The following is a 15355-nucleotide window of genomic DNA, read 5'->3' as shown; positions in this document are numbered from 1 at the left end:
TTTGGAAGAGTGTGGGTGTGGAGACTCTGGATAGCCATTAAGGAGCCCCCCCCCCCCAGCTTTGAAAACCTAGATGTTGGTGCTTTTCTCTCTGGCAACCATATGTGAGACAGTTAGAAGCCTGTCTGTTGATTTGTGTTATTTTTTCTGTTTGTAATTTCTGTTTGTATTTGCTCTGAAGTTCAGGGTGCTGACTTTTCCCCCTAAGCTAAGTGAATGATATATGTATGCTTAATTAAGATAAGATTGTTAACCCCTTAAAGTTGCTTTCCTTAGAAAAGCAGATCAAAGAACCTGTGCTAGCAGCCCTCCTGTGTGCTGGTGTTATTGGCCTTACACAGCCCACAGTAGCAGCAAGTAACCTTGTTGTTATGAGGGAGTAAAGGGGCAACATGTATTTGGGCATGGCTGCCCAAATCAAGGATAACAATGTAATAACAATGATTAAGGTAATGAATGGTGGTGATTCCGGTAGGTTAATTTATTGACTTACAGCTTGATGCCCTAACCTGCCATTGCTCCTTGAAATGTGGGATAGATATGACATTTCTGTTAGATAATTTTACTCAGAACAGACCATGAGGAAGTAGTTTTCCAGATGATAGCTAGTCTTTCTAAAATAAATGTTTTTTCTTATTGCCCTAGTATTCACCCAGATTAGAAAATAGTGAGCTTCTATGTCATGTGGAAAAAAAAAGATGGAATATAAAAAGCACCATTTGTAAGTCATTGCTGCCACACTTGTGCAAAGAACTCATCCAGCTTACCCCTGTCGAGTTAAATTAAATCAAGGACCAGTAAATAGAACAATTTTCACCTGTAGAACAGGACATCTCTTCCTCTTTGTTCACCAATAAGCACCTTTTCTTCAGAGTGGAAGAAGGGAGAAAGGAAGAACTTTGGAAACATACCTTCAGTAAAACTCTAGTGATCTTCGGGAAGTGAAGTAATTTTATTTTCCAATGTATGTTTTAGAGGAAGGGGCCAAAAGAAATGAAAATTACATATATCAGAAAACTTATTAGATTACTCAACGAGGATTTTAAAGTTGTATTTAGAGCCAAAAGCTAAAGATAGGAAAGGTATGTAGCCATTTGCCATGAAATGTGAAGTAGAGCACAGTAAGGGGCACTTTCAATATTACTTTTTACAAATATACATATTCTTAATGCCATAAATTTCTGTTCTTCATGTAGGGATTTACCTCATAGTAATATGTATGGTTAATAAGAAGGCTCAAAGCCACTACTGAATGGTAATAGTGCAGTGAGTAGGGGGGTAGCAATTTCTAAACCATTATTTGGAAAAAACAAATGTCTCATTACAGCTCTGGTTGTAGTCAATTGACTTTTCAGTTTTACCAGAAAGATAATAGATTATAATAAATAAGCTTATAAAACATATAAGCCTTTGACTTGATAAAATATTTAACTTGAACTTAAAAAATTATACATGTTTATTAGCCTAATTTCTGTGAATCACTGGATTCTATGTTAAAAAGGGAAAATGTACTATAAAACCCAAAAAAGAGTTTATTTTAAAATGAAAACAATCAGAATAAAGGAATATTGGGATCTCAGTTCTCTAAGATCAATGTTTCAATAAAAAAGTAAAATAATATGATATTGTCACATATCTCTAACATAGACACTTTAAAAATTCTTTTTTGTGAAATTCAGAAACCACTAGTTTGGAGCATAAAAACACACAAAGTACCTTTGTTGAAGATGCTTTAGTTCATAAACATTATATCTGTTTAACAAACAAGGGAAGATGACTTTTAATGGCAAAAAAGGTTTCCTAAGCTATAGCAAAGTTGGTAATGATTTTATTTTTAAAAATTACTTTCATAAGATTTAGCCTTGGAAGATTTTTCTAAGTATTTAAAACTTGGTAATTACAGATTTTATCCATAAAAATTAGTGCTTTTTTAGCTACATAGTTTTATAAACTACTGGACAAGTATAATTATATCTTTAAAAAATGACAAGGACCCTATTATTTTTTGCTACTCTACACGGGCTTAGCTCTCATCACCCTCTAAAGAGTTTTTCTTCAAAAGGATTCCTGTGAAGGTTCAGAAGGGAATAGGGACCAACCCAGTTGTATTGAAAATTTGCCAGGATAATGAAATGGCAGAATTCTATGAAAGAGCTTTTTGGTTATTAGTAATATAGAGTATATAAACAGTTAAAGGTATAGTAAGGCATTCGCAACACAAGCTGGAGGGGCATATAGCTTCATGGCCCTTGAAAGTAATGCTTCAATTTCATACCAGAATTTATGGAATGTTTTTGCATATACTGTACATCTATTTTCTATCTTCTTGTAAACAGTTTTTACATATGAATAAAAAACCATTTAAATGGTTTCATAACAACATGTAGCAGATGATCAGTATGCCAATAGAAATAACTACCATTTTGCAAAAATCAGATATCTCCCTTAGAAGGCTAAGTTTTGCAAACAGAAAATATAAATATGATTCACTTCAAACATTAACTTCTGCCCTCTGCAAATATACATGAAGTTTAAGTGTTATGCTGTGTTTACTCACTGTCAAATTTCACTTGTTGCTATTAGATAACATTACATGTAATCCGTTACATGCCATTAGAGGACACTACTATTCATAAGCAGTCACATGCATTAGAGTTAGGGTCACCAGCTGATGTATTATTACACATTGTTTTGCACCTCAAAAACAGAACCACTACAGTGAGGGTCACACTTACAAATCTTCCTGGCTGAAGGACAAATTAGCCCATGCATGAAAGTGACTAGCTTCAGCCCTCTATTGGGAAAGGGGTGATTTAGGACTCTTGCAGCCCTTCCCCTTCTTGCGCACTGACTTCCAGGATTTCTCCTTCTCTAGGTAAGGCCTCTGCTTTGGCTTCTGCTTCGGCTTCGGCTTCTGCTGCAGCTTCTACTGCAGGTTCTGCTGCAGCTTCTATTGCAGCTTCTGATGTAGCTTCTGATGCAGCCTCAGGTTCTTTTGGGGGTTCCTCGTTGTCACTTACTTCTATTTCTATTTCATCCTGAGGTTCTGTTACTGCAATTACTACCTCGGTGGAGCTATGTTTTTGAATTTCTATTTCCTTCTGAGATGTACTTTCTTTCCCCTCACTGTCTTCATGGGATATTGGAGTAAGGTTGGACTGACAGGTGTCTGGAAGGCAGGTGTTACTGTGGCTGCTGGCACTGCCCAGTCGGCTGGAGGCCACCACTGCTTTCACTGCAGCCTAATGGAAAAGAGAAAAGTGAGACCTTTAGCTTCCTTTGAAAATGGATCAGTAAAGATCAGTCCTGATGCTGTCAGGGAATTGATACGAGGGGTAAATATTCATTCATTCTTCCAAGAAGTATTCTAGATATTAGTCCAAATGACTTTTTAAACATCATTTTGAAAATGAAAAAGTTAAGTAAGAATAATAACTTATATTTACATTATCTTAAAAGGAGATCTGTTTACAGATCTGTTTGGAGTAGTTAAATGTTGTTATCTCTACTAAAAAGATGAGGAGGCTGTGGCTTAGAGAGGTGAAGTGAATTGCCAAAGCCTCCTTAAATACTTAGGAAGTGGCAGATTGCCTTTTCTTTTAAAAAAAATCGTCAAAGTTTGATTTTACACAGAACAAAAAAGTAAAATGAGCATCTCTCTATATAACATAGAATAGAATAAGGAGAAGATTTAACATAAAACCACAAATCTGTATTTCTAACATCCTGCTTTTCCTTTTCAGTATATAATGAATTTAACATGTGTCTTTCAAAGTTGTTCTGATTTTCTGTATTTCCCCCGACTTTCTTTCTGTTCTCTTCTGCACATTTTTTGGAGAAAAATGCTTCAACGATTCTTTTTTTTTTTTTTTGGCAATGCTCTCTGTCCCAAGACCCTTCTTTTCCCAACTCTTCTCCTTATCCCCACTGAAAAACAAACAAAACTTCTGTAACAAAGTCAAGCAAAACAGATGTCAAAATTATGCATTTCCAAAAAATGTGTATCTAATTCTGAACTATGAGTGCATTAAGTCATTCACGGTTGCTTTTCTTTACAATGTTGTTGTTTTTGAATGAATGAGTAAAAAAGAATTTATTAAGTGCACATTTTAATTAAAGAATTTATTATGTGCATAGTTTCTGCTTTCAAGGAGCTCACATTCTAATGGAGGAGACAGAGAAAGGTCCCATGATGCTTAGGGTCAGCAGCAAAGCAGATGGTAATGTGTCATCTTTAATGTTATTTAATGTAATTTATTGATAAAATCGTATTAGTCTCTGATATCTAATCTTTTAGCAGTGCCAAGGACTTTGCTGGTAAGAACTTTCTTTTCTGGGTCTTCTGTAGCTGTAGTGGCATCATCAGCAGGAAGAAGTCGCTAACCAACATCTCCACCAGGGTTACTTCCCTGAGTAATGGCTGTGTGGGGCTAGGCTGGAAGCAAGGGCAGGGATGGGAGTAAGGGGTTGGTGAGGGTGGTACCACCACTCCAAGGGATTTTGGACTTACCTTCCCATCAGCAACATCTGGTCAAAAGTTGGTATTAGTGGTGGCAAGAAATATAGCCCTCTCTCCATAGTGATTCATGGCCTCATGATGGAAATAGGACCTTCAAGGCTGGAGGTCACTACCATTCCTGAGGTTCTTGGTTTCAGGGTTCTGGTTTATCTCTATCAGCATATGAGGACATGTGGTATTCAAAGCTGGTGGCTAAGATAGCAGTAGTAGTGGGACTTGCCTGGCACAAGCTGCCTCCTGTCTCTCCCTGAGGGTACCCTACTGTATAGCTAGGCTGGCTTTCCTGCCTTATAGGTGGCAGTTTGTATTTTTTATATAAACCTCCAAGTTCACTCTGTATCAGTTTATACAGGGCTTTCTAAGTTTCTCTGAAACTGTCTATTTTATCATTTCATACTTTGTAAATCTGTTATGGTTGCATGCTTTAATTTGGTTCAGCTATTCTTCAATGTATAGGCACCTGCTTAGCTTTCTATTTCTACAGCAAAAAAACTGTATATTTTCCTTTTTCTTTGATTCTCTTGGTGTTTAGTCCTTAGAATGGTTTCGCTGAGTCAAAGGGTATGCACATTATACTGAGTTTTGGAGCATAATCCCAAGTTGCTTTCCAGAATGGCTACATAAATTCAATACTCCATCAACCATGCACTATTTTCCTTCCATCCAATAAATCTAATTTTCCTTTTTCAAATAATCTTTGCCAATTTGATGAGTATGAGGTAGAACTTCAGTTACTTAAATTTGCAGTTCTCTGATTATTACTGTCTAAAAAGGTTTTTTAAAAACATAGCTGTTGATAATTTGGATTTCTTCTTTTGAGGACTGTCTTTTGATGATTTATCAATTGGGTAGGGTTTTGTGTTTTTATATATTTGAATTACTTCCTTGTATAGCCGGTTTACAATCTTTGTAAGAGATATCACAAAGATTTTTTTCTCTTAGTTGTCTGTTTTCTTTCTAATTTTAATTGAATTGACCCTGTATATGTGTATGTATGTATATATATATATATATATATATGTATATATGCAAACTCTCTTCAATTTTTTGGTTAGATCATGATCTCTTTCCCTATTCAAAGTTGCAAAAAATTTTTTTTTTCTTATTTCTCCTCTGTTTATAAGGTGACCTAAGTAATATATCTATTTGGAAATTACCTTGGTGCGATGTTCTAAACCAAATTTCTGCTAGGATGCTTTCCAGGTTTTCCAGCAGTTTTTATCAAATAGGCAGTGGTGGTGTGTTTATTAAATACTGTGCTATTATGTTCATTTGTGTCCATATGTTGTATACCTAATTGGTTCTACTGATCAACTTTTCTATTTTTATCCTGTACAATATAGTTTTTAATGGTTATTAGTTTGTAGTTTGATATCTGGGATGCTAGGGTGCCTTCCTTCCTACTTTTTTTTGTTGTTTCCTTTGAGAATCTTGACATTTTGGCAGTCTAGGTGAATTTCATATTTTTAAAGCTCTTTAAAGTAACCCATTGGTAGTTTAATTGCCATGGCACTGAATAAATTAATTCATTTGGGTAGTTTTCAATTTTGTTTTATTGGCATGTTCTAATCATGAGCAATTATTTTTTCTACTATTGACTAGGTCATTCTTTCGTTGAGTGTTTTGTAGTTGTATTCGTATGTATCCTGTGTATGTCTTGATAAGATTTCCCCAAATTTTATGCCTTTAGTTATTTTGAATAGAATTTCTCCATGTCTTTTTACTAAGTTTTGTTGACATTGTTTAGAAAGGCCAATGGTTTGTAGGGGGTATTTTATGTCCTACAATTTTGCTAAAGATCTTAAATGTTTCAATTAATTTTTAGTTGATTCTATAGGTTTCTCTAATCAGCTCATCTGCATAAAGTAACAGCTTTGTTTCCTCTCTGCCTATGCTTATTCCCTCAATTTCTTTTGTGTATGTGTGTTATTGCTATAGCAAGCATTTCTAGTACTATGTTAAATAATAGTGGTTATACTGGACATTGTTGCTTTAATTCGAAAAGTCTTTAGCCTCTTTCCATGATATATAATGTTGGGTCTTAGTTTTTAGATAAAGACTTTTCATCATAGTATTCTATTTATTTGCTTTTTAGAGTTTTTTTTCTTTTTTTATTTTTATTTTTAGTTTACAACACACGGTTCTACATAATTTTGAGTTCCAGATTTTCTCCCCTCCCTCCCCCTTCCCTCCCCAAGACGGCATGGAATCTCATATAACTACCACGTATAACTTCTCATTGAATTAATTTATACCCCAGTCAAGTTGTGGAGAAGAATTATGACCAATGGAATGAATCATGAGAAAGAAGAAACAGAACCAAAAAAAAAACCCAAAAACAAAAACGAAAGAGAAGTAAAAAAGGCGAGCATGAAGTGTGCCTCAATCTGCATTCAAACTTCATAGTTCTTTCTCTGGATGTAGATAGCATTCTCCATCGTGAGTCCTTTGGAGTTGTCCTTGCACCTTGTGTTGCTGAGAAGAGCGAAATTTGTCAGGGTTGGTCCTCACGGAATCCATATATCTATGGTTGTGTACAGTGTTCTCCTGGCTCTGCTCCGCTCACTCAGCGTTATGTCTTGTAGGTTTTTCCAGGTTGTTATGAAGTCCGTATCTTCCCCATTTCTTATAGCACAATAGTATTCCATTACCTTCATATACCACGGCTTGTTCAGCCATTCCCCAATTGATGGGCATCCCTTTGATTTCCAATTCTTGGCTACCACAAAAAGAACCGCTATAAATATTTTTGTGCATATGGGTCCTTTTCCCACTTGTGTGATTTCTTTGGGATACAACCCTAGAAGTAGTATTGCTGGGTCAAAGGGTGTGAACATTTTTATAGGCCTTTGGGTGTAGTTCCAAATTGCTCTCCAAAATGGCTGGATCAGTTCACAACTCCACCAGCAATGTAACAATGTTCCAATTTTCCCACATCCTCTCCAGCATTTATCATTTTCCTGTTTTGTTATTTTAGCCAATCTGACAGGAGAGATGTGGTATCTAAGAGTTGTTTTGATTTGCATTTCTCTAATCAGTAGTGATTTACAGCATTTTTTCATATGCCTGTAGATAGCTTTAATTTCTTCCTCTGAAAACTGCCTGTTCATATCCTTTGACCATTTCTCAATTGGGGATTGGCTTGTATTCCTATATATTTGGCTCAGTTCCCTGTATATTTTAGAAATGAGGCCTTTATCAGAGGCTTTTTAGAGTTTTTAAACAGAAACTATTTTGAATTTTATCAAAAGTGTTTTCAATAATGATTGATATAAGCATGTGATTTTTGTTATTTGTTATTAATATGTTCTGCTATGATTATTGCATTTCTCATGTATAACCAAATCTGAATTGCTTTTATAAATACAACTTGGCCACAATACACACACACACACACACACACACACACACACACGCACGCACACAGTCTTTCAGGTATATTGTTGTGATCTCTATGCTAGTACTTTTATTTTGTTTGCATCGATGTTGATTAGGTCATAGTATTTTTTTCCTACTTTCCTTCTTCCTGATTTAGGCATCAATACCTTATTTGTGGCATAGATACTGTTTTGTACAACTCCTTATTTTTGCATTTCATGTAATATTGGAATTAATTATTCTTCAAATCTTTGAAAGAATTAGCTTGTGACTCTACCTGGTTCTCCTTTTTTTCCTAAGGGAATTTATGGCTTGATTTTTTCCAAATTGGAGTAATTAAAATGTCTATTTCTCATTCTATCAACCTGATATTTTATATTTTCTAAGTATCCATCCATTTCATTTCATTTTCAGCTTTGTTCCCATATAATAAGCAAAATAGTTTTTAAATAATTTCCTTTACTTTACTTTTTATTGCTGTGAGTTCTTTTTTCATTTTGATAGCATCAATGTGGTTTTCCTTATCCTTAGCTAACTAATTTTAGTTTTTTTAAAGCTTCTAGTTTTATAAATTCATTTCTTTACTTTCAGTTTTATTAAACCCTTATTTGATATTTAAAATTTCAGATTTGATATTTTAAAATACTTTGCTTTTCTAGTTTGTCTTCAGTTGAATTGATGTGTTCTTTTTCTTTATTTTTGTTGTTAATAAAGGAATTTAGAGATATAAATGCTTCCTAGAAATGCTTTAAAAGTTTTCGTATGCTATCTAATTATTGTTGTTTTATTTGATGAAATTTTCTAATGCTTTAATGTTTTGTTTTTGACCCAGAAATTTTTTAGAATTAAAGCATTTAGTCTCCAATTAAAAATTTAATCCTCTTTTCAAAGACCTCTTTGAAGAGAATTTTTCTTTGTGGTCAGTAAAGGAATTTAAAAAAATATTTCTGCTTTTATACATTCAGTTTTGAAGTTCTTAATACCCTAATAATGGTTAATTGAGTAACAAAATGTAACAATGCATAACTAAGAAATATGTATAATCTTTTATTTTACCATTCAATATTTTCCAGAGATTTACCATATCTAACGTTTCTTAAATTCTGTTCAAGTCCTTAACTTTTTTTTGACGATCTAATTAAATTTGTCTAGATGTGAAAGGGGTTCACTGAAGTCCTCACTATAATAGTTTGGCTGTGTATTTCTCTCTGTAATTCAATTAATTTTTGTCTTTAAGTATTTATATATTATCCCATTCCATGCATATCTATGAATGATTGATATTGACTCATTATCTTGATGTTTTAAGCAAAATGTAGTCTCCATTTATTTCTTTTGTGTCTATTTTCACTTTTATCTTATGTGAGATCATGGTTGCTAGGCCTGCATTTTTTAGTTTACCCTTCTGTAATACATTCTGCTCCAGAACCTTATTTTAACTCTGCGTAAATATCTATATTTTAAATGTTTATTTTATAAAGAACATATTGTTGGATTCTGCTTTCTTATCCGTTCTATGATCCTCTTTCATTTTATGGGTGAGTTCTTTACATTTATATCCATAGCTGTGATTGTTAATTTTTTTCCTTCATACTATTTTATTGCTTTTTTTCCCTCTCTTTGTCCCCTGTATACTTTAATGATGACAAAGAATAAGTGGTGAAAAAGGATTGTGCTTAATACTAATCATCTTTAATTGAGATAGTCTGTTTCTGCATGGCTACTCTTCTCTTCAGTTCACCCTGCCTTCAATCACAGGTTTTTACTATTTCTTTCATTACTTAAATTCCTCCTTCAAACTCTAACCTCACAGTGGAGTTTATTTTGCTCATAATGAACGAATTCCTCATGAATTCTCCTTTTCCTCTTAACTCCCTCTCCCCTATTCCCATATCTTCTATTTTCCTCTTGAGTTTAATGTATTTCTAAACAAACACCTGTATGTATGTATGTAACTATATGTTGTGAGTTCAAGTTTTTGTGTGGTCTAGATGAAAGTCAGGTTTATGTGATGCCCATTCCCCACACTTCTTCCTCTATGTTATATACCCTATTTAGTGTACATGTGTGTAACTTCTTCCTTTTTTCTTCTCTGGTGTATCCTCCCTTGCTCTCCCTTTTCTTTCTTCTCTTTGGACCATCAGAACAGAATAAAACCATCTCAGACCCTCTATTTGCCTTAATACTTTCTATGGTTCTTGAAGAGATTGGTGTCCTGAAGAGACATTTATTTCTTCTTTTTATTAAAATAGAATTAGCTTATCACTGAGAGGCTTCTTCCAAATCAGTATTTTTTTTCTATCTGGTATTTTCATTAGGAATGATTGTAATTCTATTACCATACAGGTTAATTTTTCTCCCTGTAGGATAATATTCAATTTTGTCAGGTGTTTTTTTTTTGTAAGCTTTATCCTTTGCCTTTTGGTGTATAATATTCTAAGATCTCTTCTCTTTTATATAGTGATAGCTGCAAAAATGTTTCATCCTGACTGTGTTGGTACTTGATTATTTCTTTTCAGGTGCTTGTGGTAACTTTCCTCTTACTTGGAAGTTCTCAAATTTGGCTGTAACATTATTGGGAGTTTTCACTTGGGTCTTTCTTTCAGTGGGTTATTTCCATTTTTACTTTGCCCTCTGGCTGTAATAGAATAGATCTAGAAAATTTTTGTTCATTATTTCTTGAACTATAATATTTAAGGTTTTATTTGGGGGAGGTGTCTATTTTCAGTCAATTGATAGTTCTTAGATTATCTCTCTTTGACCCATTTTCCAGGTCAGCTGTTTTTGAAAATATATACCTTATACGTTCTTCTGTCTTTTCAATCTTTTGATTTTCTTCGAATATTTCTTCTAGTCTCATGAAATCAAGGCTTTTTATTTAGCTTATTATAATTTTCAGCATATATTTTTAGGGATAACATTAATTTACTTTTCTAAACCATTAATTTTCCTTCCCATTCTTGCCTCTATAGCTATCTTGTTGTTTAAAATCACATTTTTAAAAAATCTCTTGCTTTATTTCTTCCAAGCAATCTTGTAGTCCTTATAGTCAAGTTATTCTTTTCTATAAGGCAGTACTTAGACTTGTGGATTTGGTCTATTGTCAGAGTTTTCCTCTTGGGCTTCTCTCAATTGAAAATACTCATTGTGTGGGCAGAGCCAAGATGGCAGCTGAAAAACAGGGACTCGCTTAAGCTCTCCCACGAATCCCTCCAAACACTTGTAAAAATGGCTCTGAACAAATTCTAGAGCTACAGAACCCATGAAATAGCAGAGGGAAACAAGTCTCCAGCCCAAGATAGCCTGAATGGCCCCTGGGAAGGGTTTATTGCACTGTGCTGGGAGCAGAGTGCAGCCCAGCGTGGGCTGCGGCAGGACAGACCAGATAGGAAGTCAGGTGGAGCAGGTCTTAGGGCCATGAATCACTGAACTGTAGCAGTTACTAGACTTCTCAACCCACAAACACCAAAGACAACTGAGCAGTTTAGTGGGAAAACTGCTGGATCTGGGTGAGAGAAGTGCACAGTCTGGCTCCAGCCCTGGGAGTGGCAGAGGTGGCTTCCAGAGCTCCAGCTGTGGCTGCTTCTGGCTGCAGGCCCACCTGGTGGGAGGAATCAAGTGGAGGATCAGAGAAGGAATACAGGGATTGCTTTGCTGGCACAGAGGCAGGGTTCTCTTGCTTTGCCATGCCTGGATCTGGGTCAAGGTCTTGGTTGGCAGTTCTGGGGGAGGAGGAGCACTGGTGTGGCAGAGCTTGTGGTGACTGTGGAGTACAAATAGATCTGAAAACAGCAGTGCAAGGCCCCTAAAGATTGGGACAAAGTACTCTCCACTCTAAAAGCAGTCATATCCTGACAAAAAGCTCAAGGGTCAAGTAGTTGGCTGGGAACATGAGCAGGCAGTGTAAAAGGACTCAGACTCAGACTATAGAATCTTTTTTTTTTGGTGACAAAGAAGATCAAAACATACAGGCAGAAGAAGTCAACAAAGTCAAAGAGCCTACATCAAAAGCCTCTAAGAAAAATATGAATTGGTCTCAGGCCATGGAAGAGCTCAGAAAGGACCTGGAAAAGCAAGTAAGTGAAGTAGAGGAAAAATTGGGAAGAGAAATGAGAGTGATGCAAGAATATCATGAAAAACAAGTCAACAACTTGCTAAAGGAGACCCCAAAAATACTGAAGAAAATAACACTTTAAAGAATAGACTAACCCAAATGGCAAAAGAGCTCCAAAAAGCCAATTAAAAGGCAGAATTAGCCAAATGGAAATGAGAGTGATGTGAGAAAACCATGAAAAACAAGCCAATGACTTGCTAAAGGAGAACCCCCAAAATACTGAAGAAAATAACACCTTAAAAATAGACTAACTCAAATGGCAAAAGAGCTCCAAAAAGCCAATGCGGAGAAGAATGCCTTGAAAGGCAGAATTAGCCAAATGGAAAAGGAGATCCAAAAGACCATTGAAGAAAATACTACCTTAAAAATTAGATTGGAGCAAGTGGGAAGTAATGACTGTATGAGAAATCAAGATATTATAAAAACAGAGCCAAAAGAATGAAAAAAATGGAAGACAATGTGAACTATCTCATTGGAAAAACCACTGATCTTGAGAATACATGCAGGAGAGATAATTTAAAAATTATTGGACTACTCTGAAAACCATGATCAAAAAAGAGCCTAGACATCATCTTTCAAGAAGTTATCAAGGAAAACTTCCCTGAGATTCTAGAACAAGAGGGTAAAATAGAAATTGAAAGAATCCATTTATTGTCTCTTGAAAAAGATCCCAAAAGGAAAACTCCTAGGAATATTGTAGCCAAATTCCAGAGTTCCCAGGTCAAGGAGAAAATATTGTAAGCAGCCAGAAAGAAATAATTCAAATATTGTGGAAACACAATCAGGATAACACAAGATCTAGCAGCTTCTACATTAAGGGATTAAAGGGCTAGGAATATGATATTCTGGAGGTCAAAGGAATTAGGATTAAAACCAAGAATCACTTACCCAGCAAAACTGAGTATAATGCTCCAAGGCAAAATATGGATTTTCGGTAAAATAGAGGACTTTCAAGCTTTCTCGATGAAAAGACCAGAGCTGAATAGAAAATTTGACTTTCAAACACAAGAATCAAGAAAAGCATGAAAAGTTAAACAAGAAAGAAAAATCATAAGAGACTTACTAAAGTTGAACTCTTATGTTTACATTCCTACATGGAAAGATAATATGTGTAATTCATGAGACCTTTCTCAGTATTAGGATAGTTGAAGGGAATATGCATGTGTGTGTGTGTATATATATACATATATATATATATGCACATATATATTGTAGATATCTACAAAATAAAATCAAATTAAGGGGTAAAAGAGAAATATATTGAGAGAGGGAGAAAGGGAGAGATAGGTAGAATGGGGTAAATTATCTCACATAAAAGTGGCAAGAAACATCAGTTCTATTGGAAGGGAAGAGGGGGCAGGTGAAAAGGAATAAGTGAATCTTGCTCTCATCATATTTGACTTAAGGAGGGAATAACATACACACTCAATTGGGTATCTTGCCCACAGGAAAGTAGGGAGGAAGGAGACAAGAGAGAGGGGATGATAGAAGGGAGGGCAGATTGGGGGAGGAGGAGGTAATCAAAATCAAACACTTTTGAAAAAGGGACAGGGTCAAGGGATAAAATTGAATAAAGGGGGACAGGATAGTTTGGAGAGAAATATAGCTAGTCTTTCACAACATGACTAATATGGAAGCATTTTGCATAATGATACATGTGTGCCTTCTCAAGGAGGGTAGGTAGGGAGGGAAGAAGGGAGAGAATTGGGAACTCAAAGTTCTAAAAACAAATGCTCAAAAAAGTTGTTTTTACATGCAACTGGGAAACAAGATATACAGGCAATGGGGTATAGAAATCTATCTTGCCCTACAAGAAAGTAAGAGGAGAGGGGATGGGGGGAGGAGTGGGGTGAAAGAAGGGAGGGCAGACTGGGAAAAAGGGCAATCAGAATTAAATGCTATCTTGGAATAGGGGGGGAGGGTAGAAATGGGGAGAAAATTTGTAACTCAAAATCTTGTGGAAATCAATATTGAAAACCAAAAATATTAAGTAACAAAAAAAGAAATGATGAGCATCATGGTTTCAAACAAACCTGGGAAGACTTATGGACTGATGCAAAGTGAAGTGAGCAGAGCCAGGAGAATATTGTACACAGTAATAGTAATATTGTAATGATGATCAACTGTGAAAAACTTAGCCACTCTGATCATACAATAGTCCAAGATGATTCCAAAGGACTCATGATGATAAATGCTGTCCATCTCCATAGAAAGAACAGATGAACTGAATAGATATTAAAGCATATTTTTTCACTAACTTTGCCTCCCATCCTTCCTTTTATTCTTCTTTTGTTCCTTCCTTCCTTCCTTTCTTTCTTCCTTTGCAACATGGCTATTATGGAACTATGTTTTGCATGCCCTCATATGTATATTTGATATTATATGATTTGCCTTTCAATGGGTATGGGAAGAGAGATTTTGGAACTTATTTTTTAAATGAATGCCAAAATGAAGTATGTTAAAAATAATAATAAAAAAGTACTCATTGTGTTTAGTGGTTTATTTGTTTTTTTTTTTTCTCATATTTGAAGCCTCAGTTTCTGAGTTAGAGCACTGTGTCTGGGTCAGACTCTGCTCCTTACTCCCTGATAGTTTGGACAAGCCTGACTTGGTCCTGGTTGTGGTGCTTAAGCCTTGGCTGGGGGGGTGGGAACCTGCAGCCTAGAGGCCACATGTGTAGCCTCTTTTGTTTCTGAAGTTTGGATTCAGTCAAAGGGCCCAGGCCTTGGCTTCTGCAGGAATTCCTACATTTTGTTTGGCTCAGTCTCCTGATGGCTTAACTTACATTTTGGCCATGGCATTTCCTCTCTCTCCTTTTTTCACAGTCACAAACTCAGAGTTGGTTTTGTTCCTTACTGTGATGCTGACAGGTCCCAACCAATTTTATTGATAACAGGTCTTTTATAATACCCCTGCTGTCTCCTTAGTTGTCTTAGGTATTGCCTGTCTAAGTGCTGGATTAGGTTGCTTAAGTCCTTGCCTGGCCCTGTCTACTGCTATGGGTCAGATACTTAGATTCTGTGTTGGACATTAATCTGGCCTTCTCTCCTGATTTCCCTTCTGTTAGACCTTAGAATGTGTCTACTCAGAGCCTGACAAACCTGATAGTCTTCTTGTGCAGTCCTAGACGTGATTATGAGGCTTATAGCCATTTCTCTTTAGCTTTCTTTATTATTTTCCCTTCTGGTAAATTTCTAGAGCTTTGCTGAGATCTTTATGGGAGATCTGAGGTTTTCTAGGTCCTATCACACCACCATCTTATCAGTAAGTCCATTAGAATGCCTTTTCAATATCATTCACACATATTTCTTGGCAATTTAAGAAAATGGTTTTCAAAACTGTTC

At 35.6% G+C, this 15355-nt stretch overlaps 1 protein-coding gene across 1 annotated transcript in view; it reads right to left on the bottom strand.

The window, feature by feature from the left end:
* Positions 1 to 367: 367 nt before the first annotated feature.
* The window catches only part of CAMK4 (calcium/calmodulin dependent protein kinase IV), a 223968-nt gene continuing 208980 nt past the window's right edge, over positions 368 to 15355 (bottom strand). Inside the window, exon 11 of the mRNA XM_036742347.1 lies at positions 368 to 3242. Coding sequence (XP_036598242.1) covers positions 2814 to 3242 — 429 coding nt within the window. The 3' untranslated portion in view covers positions 368 to 2813. The remainder of the gene's footprint in view (positions 3243 to 15355) is intronic.

This window comes from Trichosurus vulpecula, chromosome 1, assembly GCF_011100635.1.
Source record: "Trichosurus vulpecula isolate mTriVul1 chromosome 1, mTriVul1.pri, whole genome shotgun sequence".
In the NCBI taxonomy this organism is placed as follows: Eukaryota; Metazoa; Chordata; class Mammalia; order Diprotodontia; family Phalangeridae; genus Trichosurus; species Trichosurus vulpecula.
Note: the sequence above shows the minus strand (reverse complement) of the source record. Positions and strands in the feature narration are given on the sequence as shown.